The sequence below is a fragment of the Carcharodon carcharias genome, chromosome 13, assembly GCF_017639515.1.
Source record: "Carcharodon carcharias isolate sCarCar2 chromosome 13, sCarCar2.pri, whole genome shotgun sequence".
NCBI lineage: Eukaryota > Metazoa > Chordata > Chondrichthyes > Lamniformes > Lamnidae > Carcharodon > Carcharodon carcharias.
Genome location: NC_054479.1, coordinates 39,741,770 through 39,760,104, shown reverse-complemented (window position 1 = coordinate 39,760,104; position 18,335 = coordinate 39,741,770). Strand labels below are relative to the sequence as shown.

Sequence of the window (18,335 nt, the reverse complement as noted above, 5' to 3'; positions counted from 1 at the left end):
AGCTGGATAGAAGGTCAGCGATAAGTGGGGGAAAAGGAGAGATTTACAAAGATGTCATGAACTAAAGGACAAACGGGATGTTAATGGTAGTGGTAAGGGTTAAAAAAGGTGCTTATAGTGGCATAATGGTAAGAAAGCAGAATGTGATAACAGCAGAACAAGGATAAGCACGAAGTGAAAGAACAACATGGAACAACTAACAGATGGCCCTTTTGGGGGTGGTGTGGCGGATGCAGGCAGTGGTGGGGAAAAAAGGATAGAAAATGGGATAAAAGAGGGGATAAAACAAAGAATAAACATAAAAATAAATAAAAATAAGTGGATAAAAAATAAGAAGTAATTTTGAAAAAAAAGGATTAAAAAAAAGGGGTTGAGGATAGAGGAGAGAGAGTTCATGGTCTGAAGCTATTGAACTCAAATGTTAAGTCCAGAAGGCTGTAAAGTGCCTTATTGGAAGATGAGGTGCTGTTCCTCCAGTTTGCGTTGGGCTTCACTGGAACATTGCAACAGGCCAAGGACGGACATGTGGGCACGAGGGCAGGATGGTGGTGAACCGGTTTTGTTGGTTCCAATTCACACTCTGATGCTAAATATACATGTTGCGATATGTACTCAAATATCAAGTTCAGTTTTATTACTGTAGTATCAACCCTAAACTACTGAAATCAACTTACATTTGTTTACATTGTAGCATTTTTGTTTTTTCTTTTGTATTTTAACTTTTTTTTCCCTACCTTCTTTAACCATTTATTCTTTATTTAAACTATTTAATTTACCTTTTTCTTTTGCCTTCCTGCTCCAACCACCTATCTTAGAAATTTGAAAAAAAAAACAAATGCTTTAATGGAAAAGCAGTCAACAAAAAAGCTGAACTGTAAAAATGGAAATGGTCAGATCGCAGACACAACCTGATCATGTTTTGACACAACAATTTTGACACAAAATTAGTAAAATGCAACACTGACAAGTAAACTAATTGGAGGACACTAAAATTCCAATAGACAACCCTGTCTACCAAATTCAGAGGCTTAACCAGTTCAGATATCAGTATACAATGGCTCACCAGCAGCCTGTATTATGATATGGAGCTAAAGCATTAACTAGAACATATTTAATAAATATACTGGATAATCCATGATGCTCACAGTAGTTTGGAGGTAAGCCACTATTTTATAATAACTAGGATGTTATACCATGTGTAATATAAAATCTAATGGAGTGTTTACATCCTCATAGCCCTTTCCTAATCTGCATAAAAGAGCAGGCTTGAGGGAAGTAGTCTGTTGCCAAAATTGAAATGTAATTAATTGGCCTTTCCCTGCAAGACCAAATGTACTCCTGGTGGGGAATCATTCCTTGTTTGAATCCATCAATTTGGATGCCTCAGTCAAAGTCACCATTGTCATCCTTTATTGCTGCAATCATGCCATTCTATCTCTCTGTGTCCTCCTTAATCTCTCCACAGAAATCAATACAGGCTCAGCCACTTAATCTGTCATCACTACCCTCTCCTCCACAGTCGTCAGCTGCAGAATTGTCCTTATTTAGCTTTACTCCTGCCAGCACAGTGCCAGTTGCAGCTTAAAGGATCCTCATCCCACCCTGTATGTCATCTTGGAAGTCCCCCACAATTCTACCCTTGAGCCTCTCCTATTCCTTGTATACATGCTTATCCATAGCAGCACCCTGTTGGCATGGGGTCAGCTTGCTATCAACACCCAGTTCTACAGTGCTAACGTTCTCAACTTCATTGCTACCATCATGATGGTGGTAACACGTGAGCCAGAACTACCTCAAATTTAACATCAGCAAGATCAAATGCTCCACTCGCACAAAAAATCTTTGCAAGATAGTCCCTAATTTAATTTTTCTCCTGATCTGACTCCGGCAGTGTGCAATTGTGGCATTCTTTTAGACACACAACCAAATCTGCCTGTTTGCACCAATGGAACACTGCCTAACTCGGTCCTTCATCCTAGCCATCAATGAAGATCTTGTTTATACCTTTATCACCACCAACTTTGACTTCTCCAATACTTTAGATTAGATGTTAATTGCTATGACTGGCACATCCTGAGGTTATCAGGTGCTAATTGCTGAGGAGAGTTTGTCTTCTGTTGGCACTTGCTCGTGAATCCCCAGGTCCTACCCTTGGGAGAGGTCAAATTATTAAGGTAACCAGAAAACAGTAAAATAAAAGTTAACATTTTGTTTTCAATGTTTCCCTTGTATCTGTTTTATGAACATGAACAACCAGTTGCACTTATGACACAGGCTTTGCGTGCATGACAGTTATGTTATTAGAAGACTTTATCTATTGTTACTTTTAAAATGGTAGATCTACACACACATTGGCTGGGATTTTCCGGTCCTGCCCACAGTGGGTGTGATAGCGGGCGGGAGCGGAAAATATCGTGAGATGAAAAAATATCAATTTTACCTCGGCTGGAAAACAGGGACCTATCGACTTGACGGAGTGTGTTTCCCGACGCACAATGTCGGTAAGGCCATTCGAATACATTTAAATGTTATGAGTACTCATTATAAAGCCTGCTTGCCGGTATCAACCCCCCAACGCTAGATCGGCGTCTAATTGGACCAACGTGTTTCTGCACCGGATATAAGCGACATGCCAACCAGCACTTCACTTTGAGATTTGCTCACCTACCTTTCTTCACACGGCACCTCGACTCAGCGCCAGACTTCACAGGCGGCAGCACCACATCGCTCTCTGGAGGGTATCCCAGGCAAGGCTCTACCTACCAGACCAGCAGTAAGGTGGGAGTGCTGTGGAAGGGGCCACAGAGCAAGGCCTCCACCAGGGAAGGGGGCAATAATGGACAGAGATTGTGGAAGGGGCCACAGAACAAGGCCCCTACTGGGACGGGAGCAACAGTGGACAGAGGTTCAACTCAGAAACATGACATGGGGGGGATTTGAGGGTGTGGTGTCCTCTGGGCCAAAATGGGGAAGAGTCTGTCACAGAGGGATATAAGCAAGTTGCGGCCAGAATGGGAGGATCGCGGTATGAAAAGCACTTCATTTTACACCTCACACAAACTGTGCTTGTCCCAGTCCAGGGAGGGTGAGGGCATGTCAGTCCAGAGTCAATAGTGGCCAGAATGTTGTACATAAGGAGTGGTTGTAGCATCATTCAACTTGGTCCGGGGTGGGGGGGCAGATTTGGCACACTCACAGACAGGGGAGGCATCTGCAGCCTGTAGATGAGGAAAAGGTTGTGTAGGGGCATTGGTGGGTTCTGGGGAGGGATGTGCTATATGTCTAACTGGTCAAGAGGCCTCAAGATGGGGAGGGGTGAGGTCAACACTGGGCAGAGGCACATCCACCTCCAAAGATTCAGGGGGCAACATACAGATTTCCACCACAAGCCCAAAGGGTTCAAGGATTCAACAGGAGGATTGAGTGTTGTTGGATGTAGTTAAACCTGGAAATTGAGCTCCTTCAGGCCAATGAGAGGGACTTTCACAGTCACACAGCGAGGGGTCAAGCTGGTCTGGGAGTGAGAGATCAGCATCATCATCTTCCAGAATCACAGTGCAGAAGAGGCCCTTTGGCCCATCGAGTCTGCACCAACATGTGAGAAACACCTGACCTACCTCCTAATCCCATTTACTGGCACTTGGCCCATAGCCTTGAATGTTATGACGTGCCAAGTGCTCATCCAGGTACTTTTTAAAGGATGTGAGGCAACCTGCCTCCAACACCCTCCCAGGCAGTGCATTCCAGATCGTCACCACCCTCTGGATAAAAAAATTTTTCCTCACATCCCCCCAAAACCTCCTGCCCCTCACCTTGCACTTATGCCCCCTTGTGACTGACCCTTCAACTAAGGGGAACAGCTGCTCCCTATCCACCCTGTACATACCCCTCATAATCTTGTACACCTCAATCAGTCTTCTCTGCTCCAACGAAGACAACCCAAGTCTATCCAACCTCTCTTTATAACTTAAATGTTTCATCCCAGGCAACATCCTGGTGAATCTCCTCTGCAACCCCTGCAGTGCAGTCACATCCTTCCTATAATGTGACGAACAGAGCTGCACACAGTACTCCAGCTGTGGCCTCACCAAGGTTCTATACAGCTTCAACATGACCTCACTACTTTTGTAATCTATGCCTTGATTGATAAAGGCAAGTGTCCCATATGCCTTTTTCACCACCCCACTAACATGCCCCTCCGCCTTCAGAGATCTATGGACACACATGCCAAGGTCCCTTTGTTCCTCAGAACTTCCTAGTGCCATGCCATTCATTGAATACTTCCTTGTCAAATTACTCCTTCCAAAGTGTATCACATCACACTTTGCAGGGTTAAATTCCATCTGCCACTTATCTGCCCATTTGTCCATCCCATCTTTATCTTCCTGTAGTCCAAGGCACTCAACCTCACTGTTAACCACCCAGCCAATCTTTGTGTCATCTGCAAACTTACTAATCTTACCCCCACATAGTCATCTATGTCGTTCATATAAATGACAAATAATAGGGGACCGAGCACAGATCCCTGTGGTACAGCACTGGACACTGGCTTCCAGTCACTAACGCATTCTTCTGTCATCACCCTCTGCCTCCTACATCTAAGCCAACTTTGAATCCACCTTATCAAATTACCCTGTATCCCATGTACCTTTGCCTTCTTTGTCTTCGAACCTGAAGCAATGGCATAGCGCAAAATTCAAATGAGATGAGATGCTAATGGTGAGGGCTCTGAGGACCAATGGAGGACTGGTGCTCTGCACAGGGAGGCCGATTGAAGGGGCACTCAGTTGAATTGTGTTTTGCCAAATGAGGGGAGATGCACACCAGAGACATATTAGGCATCTTTCGTGGCAATGCAGGGAATCAGGAGAGTTAAGCACCGAGGCGCATTCACGCAACATGAATCCTCATTCCTGGCACTAATCAATCTCCTTATATTAACCCCTTGTTCCAAGTGCTAAAGTTCCCCACTGGACTCAAAAACTTGAACCTAAGTCAGTCACTAATCATCGACAGAAACAGGACATTTGGAGGCTCATGCTGACTCATGCCTTTTTCTCATTTATGCTGCAGAGAGGAAACCTTCAGCAAGATGGATGCTGGATTATTGCTGCCTGCATCATTGCATACAGGCAGGAGAGAAGGCGAAGAGATTGCAACAGATGTGCCTGGCTCTCCAAATGGAGGAGCTTCACCCTTATGAGCAAGATGCAACAGGGCACCGTGCAGCCACTGAGGATGAGGCTCACAGAAATGTTCTGCGTGGCCGACTCTCAAGAAGATGCATGTTCTTTCTGCAGATGAACAATAGACAGTGTCGCCGATGTCTCCACATGTCTAGGAATGTGGTGGCATACATCTACCTCATTCTGCAGGAGTTGACGTCACAGGGACTGGGAGGACATCCATTGCCAGTAGCTGTTAAAATCACCACTGCTGTTAACTTCAACGCGACTGGCTCTTTCCAGGGCTCCACTGGGGACCTCTGCGGGATCTCAAGCTTCCAGGCACAAATGTAACCAGGAGGAAACAGATGTCCTTTTTGCCATGGCCCACAACTATGCTAACTTCGATTGAGATTAAGTCAGCCAGGATGCCAGAGCACTCGGCTTTGCTGCGATTTCCGGTTTCCCATTAGTGCAGGTTGCCATCAACTATACTCACATGGCTATCAAAGCTCCCTGGCACTCGGGCTAAGACAGCTGAGGATGTAATGCAGGTCCTCATGACTCAGTTCTGTGTGTCACCTTCATCTCCATTACGTTGACATCCAGCACTCTGCAGGCCTACATGTAGCCTGACCTTTCCAAATAGATTGACCACCTGAGGATAACCATGTTCGCACACTTGCTGGCTACACATTAGAATGCCTCCTCTTGCACGCAGACAGTCCCTCCTAATGGCCAGCCCTGGCCCTTGTGACCTCAATGCAGCAGCAACACCACGGAGACCTGAATGTGAGGCGTGGTTCACATTAAAGAGCATACTTCGGCTTCATTAAACCCTGGCTCCTTGGCCATTGCTGCCCCCAACATTGTTTTCCCCATCAGGGTGACAAATGCGCATCAAGAGCATGCTCTCAAAGGCTCCATTGACCACAACATATCTTCATTTAGAGTTATCAGTGACTCTTTTGGTGAGGGGATGCTACGCATCTTCCCTATGTTTTGACGAGAGCCTTGCGGGTGCTATGCAGACAACAACGAGGCGAGAAAAGCTCAAGGCTGTAGTGCCGGGCGTCAGGCCAATAATGCAGCCGCAGAGCTTCAGCACATTAAACTGGGAAGGTGGTCACACTTATGGGTGAGGTTATCAGATGTGGACTCGGAGAGTGGGCAACACTCCAGGCAGACAGGAGCACACATGGGCTGGGATTTTGTGCTCATTGACTGAAAACCCTGCCAGATGACAGAGAACAGTTCCTGTACATATGAACCTTCTCAATGTGTTTCAACATCTTTCCTTGAACACCAAACCTTCACCTTTCAATAATGCTGAGGAGATGGCTGAACACCTCAGCCTCATTCTTACACAGCCAAGATCCAACATTACATGACCCAGCAAAATGAAAGACAAGCTCCCTTCCACAAGCACATTTTACTTTAAGAATGAGGCATAACTGATGTCGGAAACAATCTGAGAAGGGGCACACGGTGTAGCCAGTTGGAAGAATACAACATTGACCAGAGGCACATGAGAGCGACATCTGTGATAAATGGAGGGGAAGGACCATGGTGTCACACATGATTGACATCAACACAGAAGCTCATAAAGAGGAGGCATATACATGGATGTAGGATATGTGAAATGGGTGCTATTCTATTTATATTTGTGAACACTATATACATGTGTTTAACACCCATGCCACCGATCTGATCCTAATATTATTTTGTCTTCCTGACTCTACGCTATGTCTTGGTGCTTCCCCAACATCCACATTGGAGGTAGAGGCAGCCTGCTCAATGCTACATCTTGTTGTTGGGCCTCCTCTGGAGGGCTGAGACTTGGAGGGCCCCAGCCTGCTTTAGGTCTCCTGCTGTGGGTCAGGTGCACCCTCCTCAGCCTGTGGAGCTAGAGGTGATGGGGTAACAGGAAGAGGGGATTGGGATCAGCTGGACACTTCCACAGTCACCTGGGTGGATGACCCCGGGGTATCCAGCTGCTAGTCTTCATCCTTATGAGTGCCCCGGGCTGACTGCATGAGGAGAAAGGTAAGCTGGAGTAAGATCTCTCATCCCCCCTCTCGCGTAGCCACCGATGGATACCACCAATGCCTGCACCAATGAAGTGCACTTTCTGCTGCACTGCAGGACCTATATCTTGGACCAAGGTCTCCATGGTGGCTGCAATCCTACCAATGTTGACCTTGGTGCATTGGCATGCTGGCACTATTAATTCAGACTGAACACAGATGAACTCCTCCATTGTGTGCTGATATCTAAGGAATGCAGCTGACATTCTTTCCTGATGCTCCATGTTTGTCTCTGCAGCTCCACCAACTGAGAAAGGACCGAGTCCGGAGGCTTATCATCTGACTCGGACTCAGCAGAATCCTGGCATCCAGCAGCCCTCCAAGTGCTGACTACCTCCGATGGCTCTGGTGGACCAATTGCGCACATCAGATTGTGACCCCGAGCTTGCTTTAGAACTAGGTCCCACCAAGTTGTGTCTCTGCAGTGGTGGAGGGTGGGGTGAGCACTGTGACAGGTCTTCAACAGTGCTGTCCTCAGATTCCACATCTGCAGTGTTATTGGGGCTCAAGTTGAGGGCCTGGCTGGCTGAGAGTGTGCAGTGCTTAGCAGAGGTGCCCATGAAAGAAAGTAGAGATTAGTGCATGGCAGGTGACTCAATAAACACTCAATTGACTCTCAGTCTTGTTGTCTGAGGGATGAACTGGTGCAGGATTCTCACTTGGGTGATTGTCAGTGACCTCTCCGTCATCACAAGAACAGTTCCCATCCTTTCCAGCCAGCTTGATGGCTCAGTTCTCATATTTGATGAGGACCTTGAAATCAGACACTCCATCCCCAGTCTGGGACCTCTCCAATTTTGTGTGAGCTTGTCCTGCATAAAGACAGATGGAGAGAGTGTAGCAAGACATATTCCAGGGCAGGTGATAAGGATGCCAGCCATGTGTGGGCTGAGTGAAGACATAGACGGGATAAGGATGTGAGCTCCAGAGGACATGAGGCCAGATGGAGATGTGAAGGTGTATGTGAGAAAGTGAGTGGTGAGGTTCCTGTGGAGTGTCATCCTGCGAATGGCTGATCGGCTTGTGATTGTGTGAGCTGAGAATGATGAGATGGCTGACTTAGCCTGGCGAAACGGATGTGATCATTCATCCTCTTTCTGAACTGGATGGCTGACCTCCTCTGTGCAGCGTGGCACAGACCACCTCTGCCACCACCTGCCAAGCTGGAGTGGTGATGTTAGTGGACCTCCTCTGGCCAAAGCGTGGTTAGAGGACATCGCAGTGGGCCTCCATGGTGTCCAGTAGGTGGCCCAGGGAGGCATCAGTCAACTTGGGGGCTCATATGACCTTTCTTGCCTTCCAGGGCCATATCTTCTGAGGAGCAGTCCCGCACTGCATGCAGTGAGATAGCTGTGTGCAGCTGCTGTTTAAATATGGTGCCTGGAGTGAGGTACTGGTGATCTCACGCAGGGCGGGCAAATCAGAGGCCACCTGCCTGCAATCCATTCTTTTGTCCCGTGTGCACATAATTAACGAGGTGGGTAGCGGATGACACAGTGTGAAAATCCGCCATTGCGGCCTGTGGGAAAATGGCAGATTCTCACATCTGTCACTGCACTTAAAGTGCGGATGGGAAATTCCCACCCACTGTCCCTCACCCTTCAGATGCCTTCTGTGGTTCAGATTTCATATTCCAAAAACAGCAACACGGGAAACCTGCAACTATGAGAAGCGACAAAAAAATTCTGTTAGTTAAACAAGCAGAAGCTGCACTAATTAAATCTCTGATACTCTTCATCACAAACTCAAAAACAGAAAGCTCACAATTAGATTCCTTACATAGTCAAAGCATACAAATTATGGGGCAGGGTTTTCACTTTGGGCACAAATTGTGCCCGTTTTGAAAATGCTTACCTAACCAAGGAAAATACAAATTCTTTTCCTCGCCAAAAAATGACACCTACGTCACTATCTTTGCTGTGATTTCTTGCAATAGATCATGGTCCCCACTTCCATGTTTCAACTTCATCCTTGAAATAGTGTAACGTCTGATTCATGAGTAACATTGCAGATCCAGTGATATACATGGATAATTGTGTTTGGTCATGGTACTGCTTCAGTCCCACAGTTTTCACAGGAGCTACAAATGTGATTATGACATCTACCCAATTGTTGTGTATCCCTGAAAGTGAACCTCCCTATAATCGGTGGTGGAAAAAGTTAATTCTGCAGTCCTGCCACATGAACTAATGTATCATGTTCAGCATCATTCGCGACTCCTCAGATACTGAAACAGTCTATGGCCATGTGCAGCAAGATCTGGACAACATTCAGGCTTGGACTGATAAGTGGCAAGTTACATTTGTGCCACACAAGTGCCAGGTAATGACAAGAGAGAATCCAACCATCGCCCCTTGATATTCAATGGCATTACCATCGCTATATCTCCCATCATTAACACCATGGGGATTACCATTGACCAGAAACTGGACTGGATCAGCCATATAAACACTGTGGCTCCGAGAACAGGTCAGAGGCTGGAAACTCTGTGGCAAGTAACTCACCTCCTGACTCCCCAAAGCATGTCCACCATCTAAAAGGCACAAGTCAGGAGTGTGACGGAATACTCTCCGCTAGCCAGGATGAGTACAACTCCAACAACACTCAAGAAGCTTGACACCATCCAGGACAAAGCAGCCCACTTAATTGGCATCACATCCACAACATTCACTCCCTCCACCACCGATGCATCATGGCAGCATCATTCAATCGTGTACCATCTACAAGATGCATTGCAGCAAATCACCAAGGCTCCTTCAACAGCACCTTCCAAACCCATGACCCCTACCATCTAGAAGGACAAGGGCCGCAGATTGATAGGAACACCACCACCTGCAAGTTCCCCCTCCAAGCCACACAACGTTGAATTGGAAAGATATCGCCGTTCTTTCTCTGTTGCTGGATCAAAATCCTGGAACTCTCTTCCCAACAGCATGCAGGGGTTCAAGAAGGTGTCTGACTGCCACCTTCTCAAGGATAATTAGGGATGGGCTTCAGATGCTGGCCTAGCCAGCAACACCCACATCCTGTGAAAGAATTAAAAAGACCTTCAGATTTACTGTTGCAAAATTACCAAGATCCTTCAGCTCCCATTAAGTATTACTACATTAATCTTAAAAAATATTTCCACATCAAGGAAACCAAATGCCATAAATTTTAATTCCATTAACTGACATAAATTCTCACGGTTAAGATAGTTACATAAGAATTTAAGGCAATAACTTTGTGTCACATGTTGAACACAGCACATAACCATGGATCTCATGATTTAGAAAATCATCGGATGTACTGAACACTGCTTTGAAATTCCATTAGTACACATCTTCAAGTAACTACAAGAAGATAATTTATAAATATTTTGAACAGAGGCCCCATGACTAAACCTTTGAGTATTCTGTTAGTTAAACAGCTGGCTAAATGGAACTAAAATGTGCCCTTGTTTTTCATTTCCTTACCTCTTTTGATTACTCTGTTTTCTACCTTCTTTCCATGTAGTCATCTGTATGAAACAGAAAATAAGTTTTGGGCTTTAGTTTAACCTCAAAGGCGGGGAAGCTTTTAGAAATGATAATTTGGGACAAAATTAATCGTCACTTGGGCAAACACATTAATTAAGGAAAGCCATCAGGAATTTAAGGGCAAATCATGTTCAACTAACGTGCTTGAGTTTTTGATGAGGCAGCAGAGAAGGTAATGCTGTTGATGTGGTGTACATGGACTTACAAAAGAAGCACTTTGATAAAGTGCTGCACAACAGGTTTGTAAGCAAAGACAGAGTTCATGGAATAAAAGGTACAGAGTGACATGGATATAAAGTTGGCTGAGTGACAGGGAAGAGAGAGTAGTGTTTAATGGTTGTTTTTGCAGACTAGAGGAAGCTTTATAATGGAGTTCCCCAGGGTCAGTATTAGGACTCCTGCTCTAGTATTAATGAAATTTCATAGTTTGCAGATGATACAAAGCTTGGAAGTATTGTAAACTGTGAGGAGAGTGTAGAACTCCAAAAAGGCAAAGACAGGTTGGTAAACTGGGTGGAAAAGTGGCGGATGAAATTTAATGCCAAGTGTGAAATGATTCATTTTGGTAGGAAGGCAGAGAGACAATATAAAATTAAGGGTAAATTCTAAAGGGGAAGCAAGCAGAGAGGAACCTGGAAGTATAAATGCATAAATATTTGAAGGTGGCAGGACAGGTTGAGAGACTGGTTAATAAAGCTTACAATTATCCTGGGCTTTAAAATAATGCATAGACTACAAACGCAAGGAAGTTATTTTAAATCTGTATGATACAACAGTTTGACCTCAACTGGAGTACTGCATCCAGTTCTGGGCACTACCATTTCTGAAGGCATTAGTGAGAGTGCAGAAAAGATTATGAGAACGATTCCAAGGATAAAGAACTTCAGGTACGTAGATAGTTGGGGAAGTTGAGAGCGTTTTCTTTGGAGAAAAGGAAGCTGAGAGAAGATTTGATAGGGGTATTCAAAATCATGAGGGGTCTGGACAGAGTAGATAAGGAGAACCAGGAGGCACAGATTTAAGGTAATTGGTAAAAGTAGTAATGGCAACATGAGGAAAAACTAATTCAAACAGCAAATGGTTAGGATTTGGAATGTAGTGAGAGTGTGGTGGAGCCAGGATTTTTTTTATTCATTCATGGGATGTGGGCATCGCTGGCTAACCCAGCATTTATTGCCCATCCTTAAATGCCCTTGAGAAGGTGACCTTCTTGAACAGCTGCAGTCCATGTAGTGCAGGTACACCCACAGTGCCGTTAGGGAGGAAGTTCCAGGATTTTGATCCAGCGACAGAGAAGGAACGGTGACAAATTTCCAAGCCAGGACGGTGAGTGGCTTGGAAGGGAACTTCTAGGTGATGGTGTTCCCATCTGCCTGCTGCCCTTGTCCTTCTATATTGTAGCGGTCGTGGTTTTGGAAAGAGCTGTCCAAGCAGCCATGGTGAGTTACTGCAGTGCATCTTGTTACTGCCACTGTGCATCGGTGGTGGAGGGAATGGATGTTTGTGGAGGGAATGGATGTTTGTGGATGGGGTGCCAATCAAGCGGGCTGCTTTGTCCTGGATGTTGTCAAGCTTCCGAGTGTTGTTGGAGCTGCACTCATCCAGGCAAGTGAAGAGTATTCCATCACACTCTTGACTTCTGCTTTGTAGATGGTGGACAGGCTTTGGGGAGTCAGGAGGTAAGTTACTTGTCGCAGTATCCCTAGCCTCTGAACTGCTCTTGCAGCCACAATACTTATAGGTCTGGTGTAGTTTAGTTTCTGGTCAATGGTAACCCCTAAGTTGTTGATAGTGGGGTATTCAATGATGGTAATGCCATTGAATGTCAAGGGGAGATGTTTGGATTCTCTCTTGTTGGAGATGGTCATTGCCTGGCACTTGTGTGGCACAAATGTTACTTGCCACTTGTCAGTCCAAGCCTGGATATTGACCAGGTGCTGTTGCAGTTAGACACGGACTGCTTCAGTATCTGAAGAGACCCGAATGGTGCTGAATATTGTACAATCATCAACGAACATCCCCATTTCTGACCTTGTGTTGGAAGGAAGGTCATTGGTGAAGCAGCTGAAGATGGTTGGGCCTAGGACACTACCCTAAGGAACTTCTGTGGTGATGTCCTGGAACTGAGATGATTGACCTCCAATAACCACAACAATCTTCCTTTGCGCTAGGTATGTCTCCAACCAGTGGAGAGTTTTCCCCCTGATTCCCATTGACCCCAGTTTTACAAGGACTCCTTGATGTCACACTTGGTCAAATGCCACCTTGATGCCAAGGCCAGTCAGTCTCACCTCACCTCACCTCTGGAGTTCAGCTTTTTGTCCATGTTCGATCCAAGGCTGTAATGAGGTCAAGAGCCAAGTGGCCCTGGCGGAACCCAAACTGAGCATCAGTGAGCAGGTTATTGCTAAGCAGGTGCTGCTTGATAGCACTGTTGATGACCTGTTCCATCATTTTACTGATGATCAAGAGTAGACTGATGGGGCAGTAATTGGCAGTAATTTCCTATAGGAAATTGGATTAAAATCGAAAAGTTGAAATGTGCAGGGCTACAAGGAAAAGGCGGGGAGCTTGGCACTAGGTGGATTGCTCCTTCGGAGAGTCAGCATACACACAACGGACCAAATGGTCTTCTTCTGTGCTGTAACTATTTTATTATTCTATTGGAGTTGATGACCTGTTTAATAATGATCAGCAACTGTACCAAAGTTAATTTTACATACGCTGTTTTTTGTTTGCAATTTAAGGAAAATTTACAGCTATGATTTATGATGTAACCAGTGATTGATAGGAATCCGCTATGACTGGAAACAGTTTTATGGCCACAGTTGACTAGAAGGTTCTGCTCTCTGATAAGATGTAATATGATGCATACTGCTTCTAGAGCCCTTAGCAACTCATTAACGATAAAAACAAAAGCTAATCATGTCTAAACTTGTCTAAATGAGGTCAAATTACATTTTCAAATATCAGATATTATTGCTATTAAAGAAATGTATATTTGTAAACACTGTAAAGAACTGTAAGTGAATTGTCAAATAGCAGTTCCTTTTCTTTCAGATAATGCAGGATATCAAGATAGAAACCAAAATGCATGTGCGTTTTCTGAACATGGACACTACTGCCATTTGTAAATAGTAAAAAAGGACATCCAGATGGAGAAGAATCCAGGCAGACACCATCCCATATGAAGAGCTTTAATATTAAACCATGAAACAAACAAATTATCTCAGACAATATTGGATGGATTAGTATGAGCATGATTCCACTCAAAGTAGCTGCACGCATCTTCATTTTTAGAACTTGCTTACTTGTGTCTTTGTAATCCTTGGAAGAACTAAGTGTTCCATGTGTTGGAATCTAGAACTGGTAGTTCCCTCTTCAATTATCAGCGCTAAAATTTCACACTTTTCTAGCACAGCTTTCTTTCCTTTGCCTCATTAAATGGTGCACTTCATGCTATACAAGCTACTACATCAGTTCTCATGCATTTCCTGGATGAATCCAGCTTAAGATTTGAGGTTTTTAATGATTTATTTCATAACTCTCTGCCACCTCCCTTTCTTTTTCACCCTTTCTCTCCGCCTTAATGGTAAACTGTGCTGTCATATCAGACATCTTACTGACTCGCCACATCCCCTCAACTAAGTTGCTCAATTTCCCAATATTATTGATAGTCTGCTGTTCAATTTACTGTAGGTTTGAAACATGCCGATGAGTTGATATCTGCTAATCTCATTATTTATGACATCAATGCAACAATGGGCCTTCCAGTATCCTAACAGCAACCTGCATTAGTAATTGTACCCACTTAAAAAAAGAGCCCTTCCTTTCAACCATACAAGTCTCAGCATTACTGAAAAACCAGTTCCACGTGACCAAAATGAATCTGTTTGAGGGCAATCGCTATTGAGCCAGCCAATTTACTAGCATGCACATCAAACCTATTACTCATTGTTTATTTTGCTCAGTCTTTCTTTTACCATCAGTTTCAGTTCCTGCACTATTTAAAAGCTGAACCTGCACTATACTCTCCCCACTGCTTTAATCCCTGATCATCTATCTTTATAATTCAGTTGTATGTATTTTTTAATGTACTATTTTATTTATCTTTCACTTCCTCTACGGATTTACCCTCTTCCAACCATAAGAACAGGCAACTAACTAACTCTTGGAGGCCTCAGCCTTTCCACCTTGGTACTGATTCTTAGGGCCGAGAGGTAAACAGGAACTAGCCTTATGACTTTTCATTTCATTGTGTGGTGAAGTGCTCAGCTTCCATTCAACAGCCGTCTCAGAGGTCAGTCTGGAAAAAGCAGTACTATGAAATGTACCAAAGTACGCTGTACCAAAGTACCAAAAGTTGTACCAAAGTAATGTCACTAGTGCACTGCAAACTTATTGGATTGTTTTCACTTTATTATTTTGGTGGTTTGTATTTGCATCTAAAATTAATAGAACAAAATATTAAAAATGTTAAAGTTCCAGGTATTGGTGTACAGAAATGTTCTTTCACAACACATAAAGGCTTCTTTATACAGATGCACATGATTAAAGATTCTCTTGAATAATTAATACAGTATTGAGCTACATTTTCTGCCCACTGACCTTACATAGTAATGGGCAAACATCCTGGCACAATATGTACCATTCAACTGGGTTGCATAATTTGGCACGAGTAGACAATATATGAAATGGTTCCTCTTCGGTGTACTTGAATATACTAAATACCAGAATAATCCAAACTTTGTAAAATAATTACATTAAACATTGCAAATACAATTGCTACTAGTGTCTGTTGCAACCAATTTGTGATGATTTTAAATATTAAATGCAGTGCCGTTTGGTTGTTTCCCACTAATTGAAGCCATTCAGGAAATGTAATAAATAGCAGATCTACAGGATACACACACTGCCCAATCCAAGGGACCACATGGTCTACTCCTGCTCCTATTTCTTAAATTCTTAGCTGAATCTTTAGTGGCCTGTAATTAACACTGGTGCATCTAACTTGACATTTGAGCTTTGTGCAATTGCACTGGACATACATGTTGAAAAGTTGCACTTCAGTCTGTGCACAGCATAGCCTTCAAAGCAGTTAGTCATGAACATATGCCAGTTTGCCTTATGGTTTCAGATAAAGCATTATCCAGAGTGATTCCAAAAGGGGAGTAAAGGATGCTAATGTTAAATCATTGTCGAGAAGTATGAGCCGAGTACTAATTGGTGTTAACTAGTCTGTGAACCTCAACAAGGGTTTTTTTTTTAAATATATTTTTTCTTTGGCATATTTTCTGTCACTGTAATATCCAAAATAACACCATCAAATCACAAGCTCATTTAAGCTCTGCAATGATAGTTATTCACTACTAAGCAAAAATTTATTTATTTTTATTCGTTCATGGGATGTGGGCATCACTGGCAAGGCCAGCATTTATTGCCCATCCCTAATTGTACTTGTTTAGAGGGCATTTTTAAAGAGTTGCTGTGGTCGCATATAGGCCAGACCAGGTGAGGATGACAAGACTTCCTTCCCTAAAGGACATTAGTGAATCAGATGGGTTTTTATGACAATGGTTTCATGGTCATCATTAGGCCTTCAATTCCAGAAATTTAGCACAGTAAAGTCCCACCGTTCGCAACTTCCTCTTTCACGAATTCTCTTATCCGCGCAAAAGCCTTTGTACACCAGTTCAACCTCCTAAATAAAGTTTTTTTTAAAAAAGGTGTCCATGACGAATTTTTCCTGCAGCCAGCCTCTGCACCAGCCCCCACCACTAGAACTCGTCATCCCGACAACAAGAACTACTCATGACTCCAATTACAGTCCACCTGCACTTTCAAGTAGTGTTTGTGACAAATGTAACATTTTTCTCTTTATATTAAACAATTTCTCCAGTAAATTTCTCTTTAAATTTATTTAAAAGAGTTTTTATTGCCTTTCATCCTTTATACAGGTAAAATTTTAGGATGGCTGGAACCTATCTAATTGACTCCCATCGTAAAGTATGTTCGGCGTTCGTGATTTCACCATTTGTGAGGTTTTGCGGGAACGTAACCCTTGTGAGCGGTGGGACTTTACTGCATCTCAAAATTCCACTGGTACTCAAATTCACACAACATACATGTAAAAGTGCATATGTTGCCACAGCAACTCGGACTGCCTGAGTGAACTGTAGCACCACCACCACCACTCAAGTTCATATCTGCATTTGGTTGATAGATTGATATCCAAGAGTAGCAGTTTCTAATCAGCACACTCTATCCAGAGGCAGACTCATCAGATATGATTCGAGGTGGTTTATCTGGTTGGGGAAGCTGATATGGTAGGTTTCTAGCAAAATGTTTTTACAGTTGAAAATTTGCACTGTCTCATTCTGTAAAATAAGCTATTCCTTATCATGTTTTTCACACAATTTGTGCGAGAGGTATATGAAAATAGACTGACAAAATAACATCTTCAGGGCGTTCATTTTATTGTCTTACAATATTTCACACAGAAACGTTTATTAATGGTGCAGTTTGTATTATGTCCAAACAATGGGACATTGCAACTTATTACCACCAGGAAATCAAATGCCTCTGCACTGGGCATCACCAAAGGAGATATATTTTCTGTATCTTTTTAATTTTTTTTCCTGATAGGTTCTCCTAGTAAGATGCTAAAAATGACTTAATTTTAAGTAAATTATATACAATACAAAAGATGCCCTGAGATACTTACAGCATATTTCCAAACCTGTATTTATGAGACTCACTTGGTCTATTCTGTTCAGTTAATATGTACATGCTTATTGAGGCGCTTCACTCTTTCCTGAAGAATGACTCAGGAATGGCCATACACCTTCTCCACAAGTTGTGATGTCAGCACCATGTCATCTGGATACTGAACCTGCAGTTCCTCATTTGCAATGTAGTGTGTGCCAGAAAATTCTGAAAAGTAGCGACCAACCTCTTCATGGCTTATTTCCAGTGGTGATGCATTACAAATCAGATTTTCTGCAACATTAATCAGGACATAAGCATTTAAAACGTCAACATGTAAAGGCTTTCATTTGCTATATATACTAAATATGCAGAATTAGTAGCATTCTTACTTCAGCATGGGCATATTAACAAAAGCTTCAGCCCAAGATCAGGTAAAATGTTGGGTATTGATGTAAACCAATGATAGGGAAAAACCGACGGATATAACACCCCCAATCATGCTGTGAATCTAGGTGTGACATTGTGGGATATGACGCTGCAAAGATAGCAGAATTGTCCATAACCTAAAATGGTACGTTACAGATTGTAGTCACAGGCATATGACTGGTTGGCCAGGTTGGGCCGGACTATGACTTCAGTCTCTAAGTTGATCGTAAAGGCCAAAATATTCTCCTATCTGGGCAATACAGTCAGATAGCAACCAAATGCAACAAGTGTGCGAAGGGGCACACAGTCATCAGTGAAGAATCTGCAGTGAATGGTTATTTGCATTACTTTTTGCATTACCATGCAGCCAACAAAGTTTGAAGATGCCAGTGTAGTATTAAATATAAATTGTCCTGTCAAAGTTCTTGAAC

At 43.4% G+C, this 18,335-nt stretch overlaps 2 protein-coding genes across 4 annotated transcripts in view; one reads left to right on the top strand and one right to left on the bottom strand.

Annotated features, from left to right (window-relative positions):
- The window catches only part of tesca (tescalcin a), a 52,803-nt gene extending 37,548 nt beyond the window's left edge, over positions 1–15,255 (top strand). For 2 of the 3 annotated variants that reach the window (XM_041202314.1, XM_041202313.1), the window contains one exon: positions 13,831–15,255. In XM_041202314.1, the coding sequence (XP_041058248.1) occupies positions 13,831–13,908 (78 nt within the window). In that variant the 3' untranslated portion in view covers positions 13,909–15,255. Of the gene's footprint in view, positions 1–2,338; positions 2,502–13,830 lie in introns of all 3 variants that reach the window. The other variant, XM_041202312.1, reaches the window with a different exon arrangement.
- fbxo21 (F-box protein 21) overlaps positions 15,169–18,335 on the bottom strand; it is a 41,165-nt gene continuing 37,998 nt past the window's right edge. Inside the window, exon 12 of the mRNA XM_041202311.1 lies at positions 15,169–17,769. Within this exon, the coding sequence (XP_041058245.1) occupies positions 17,597–17,769 (173 nt within the window). The 3' untranslated portion in view covers positions 15,169–17,596. The remainder of the gene's footprint in view (positions 17,770–18,335) is intronic.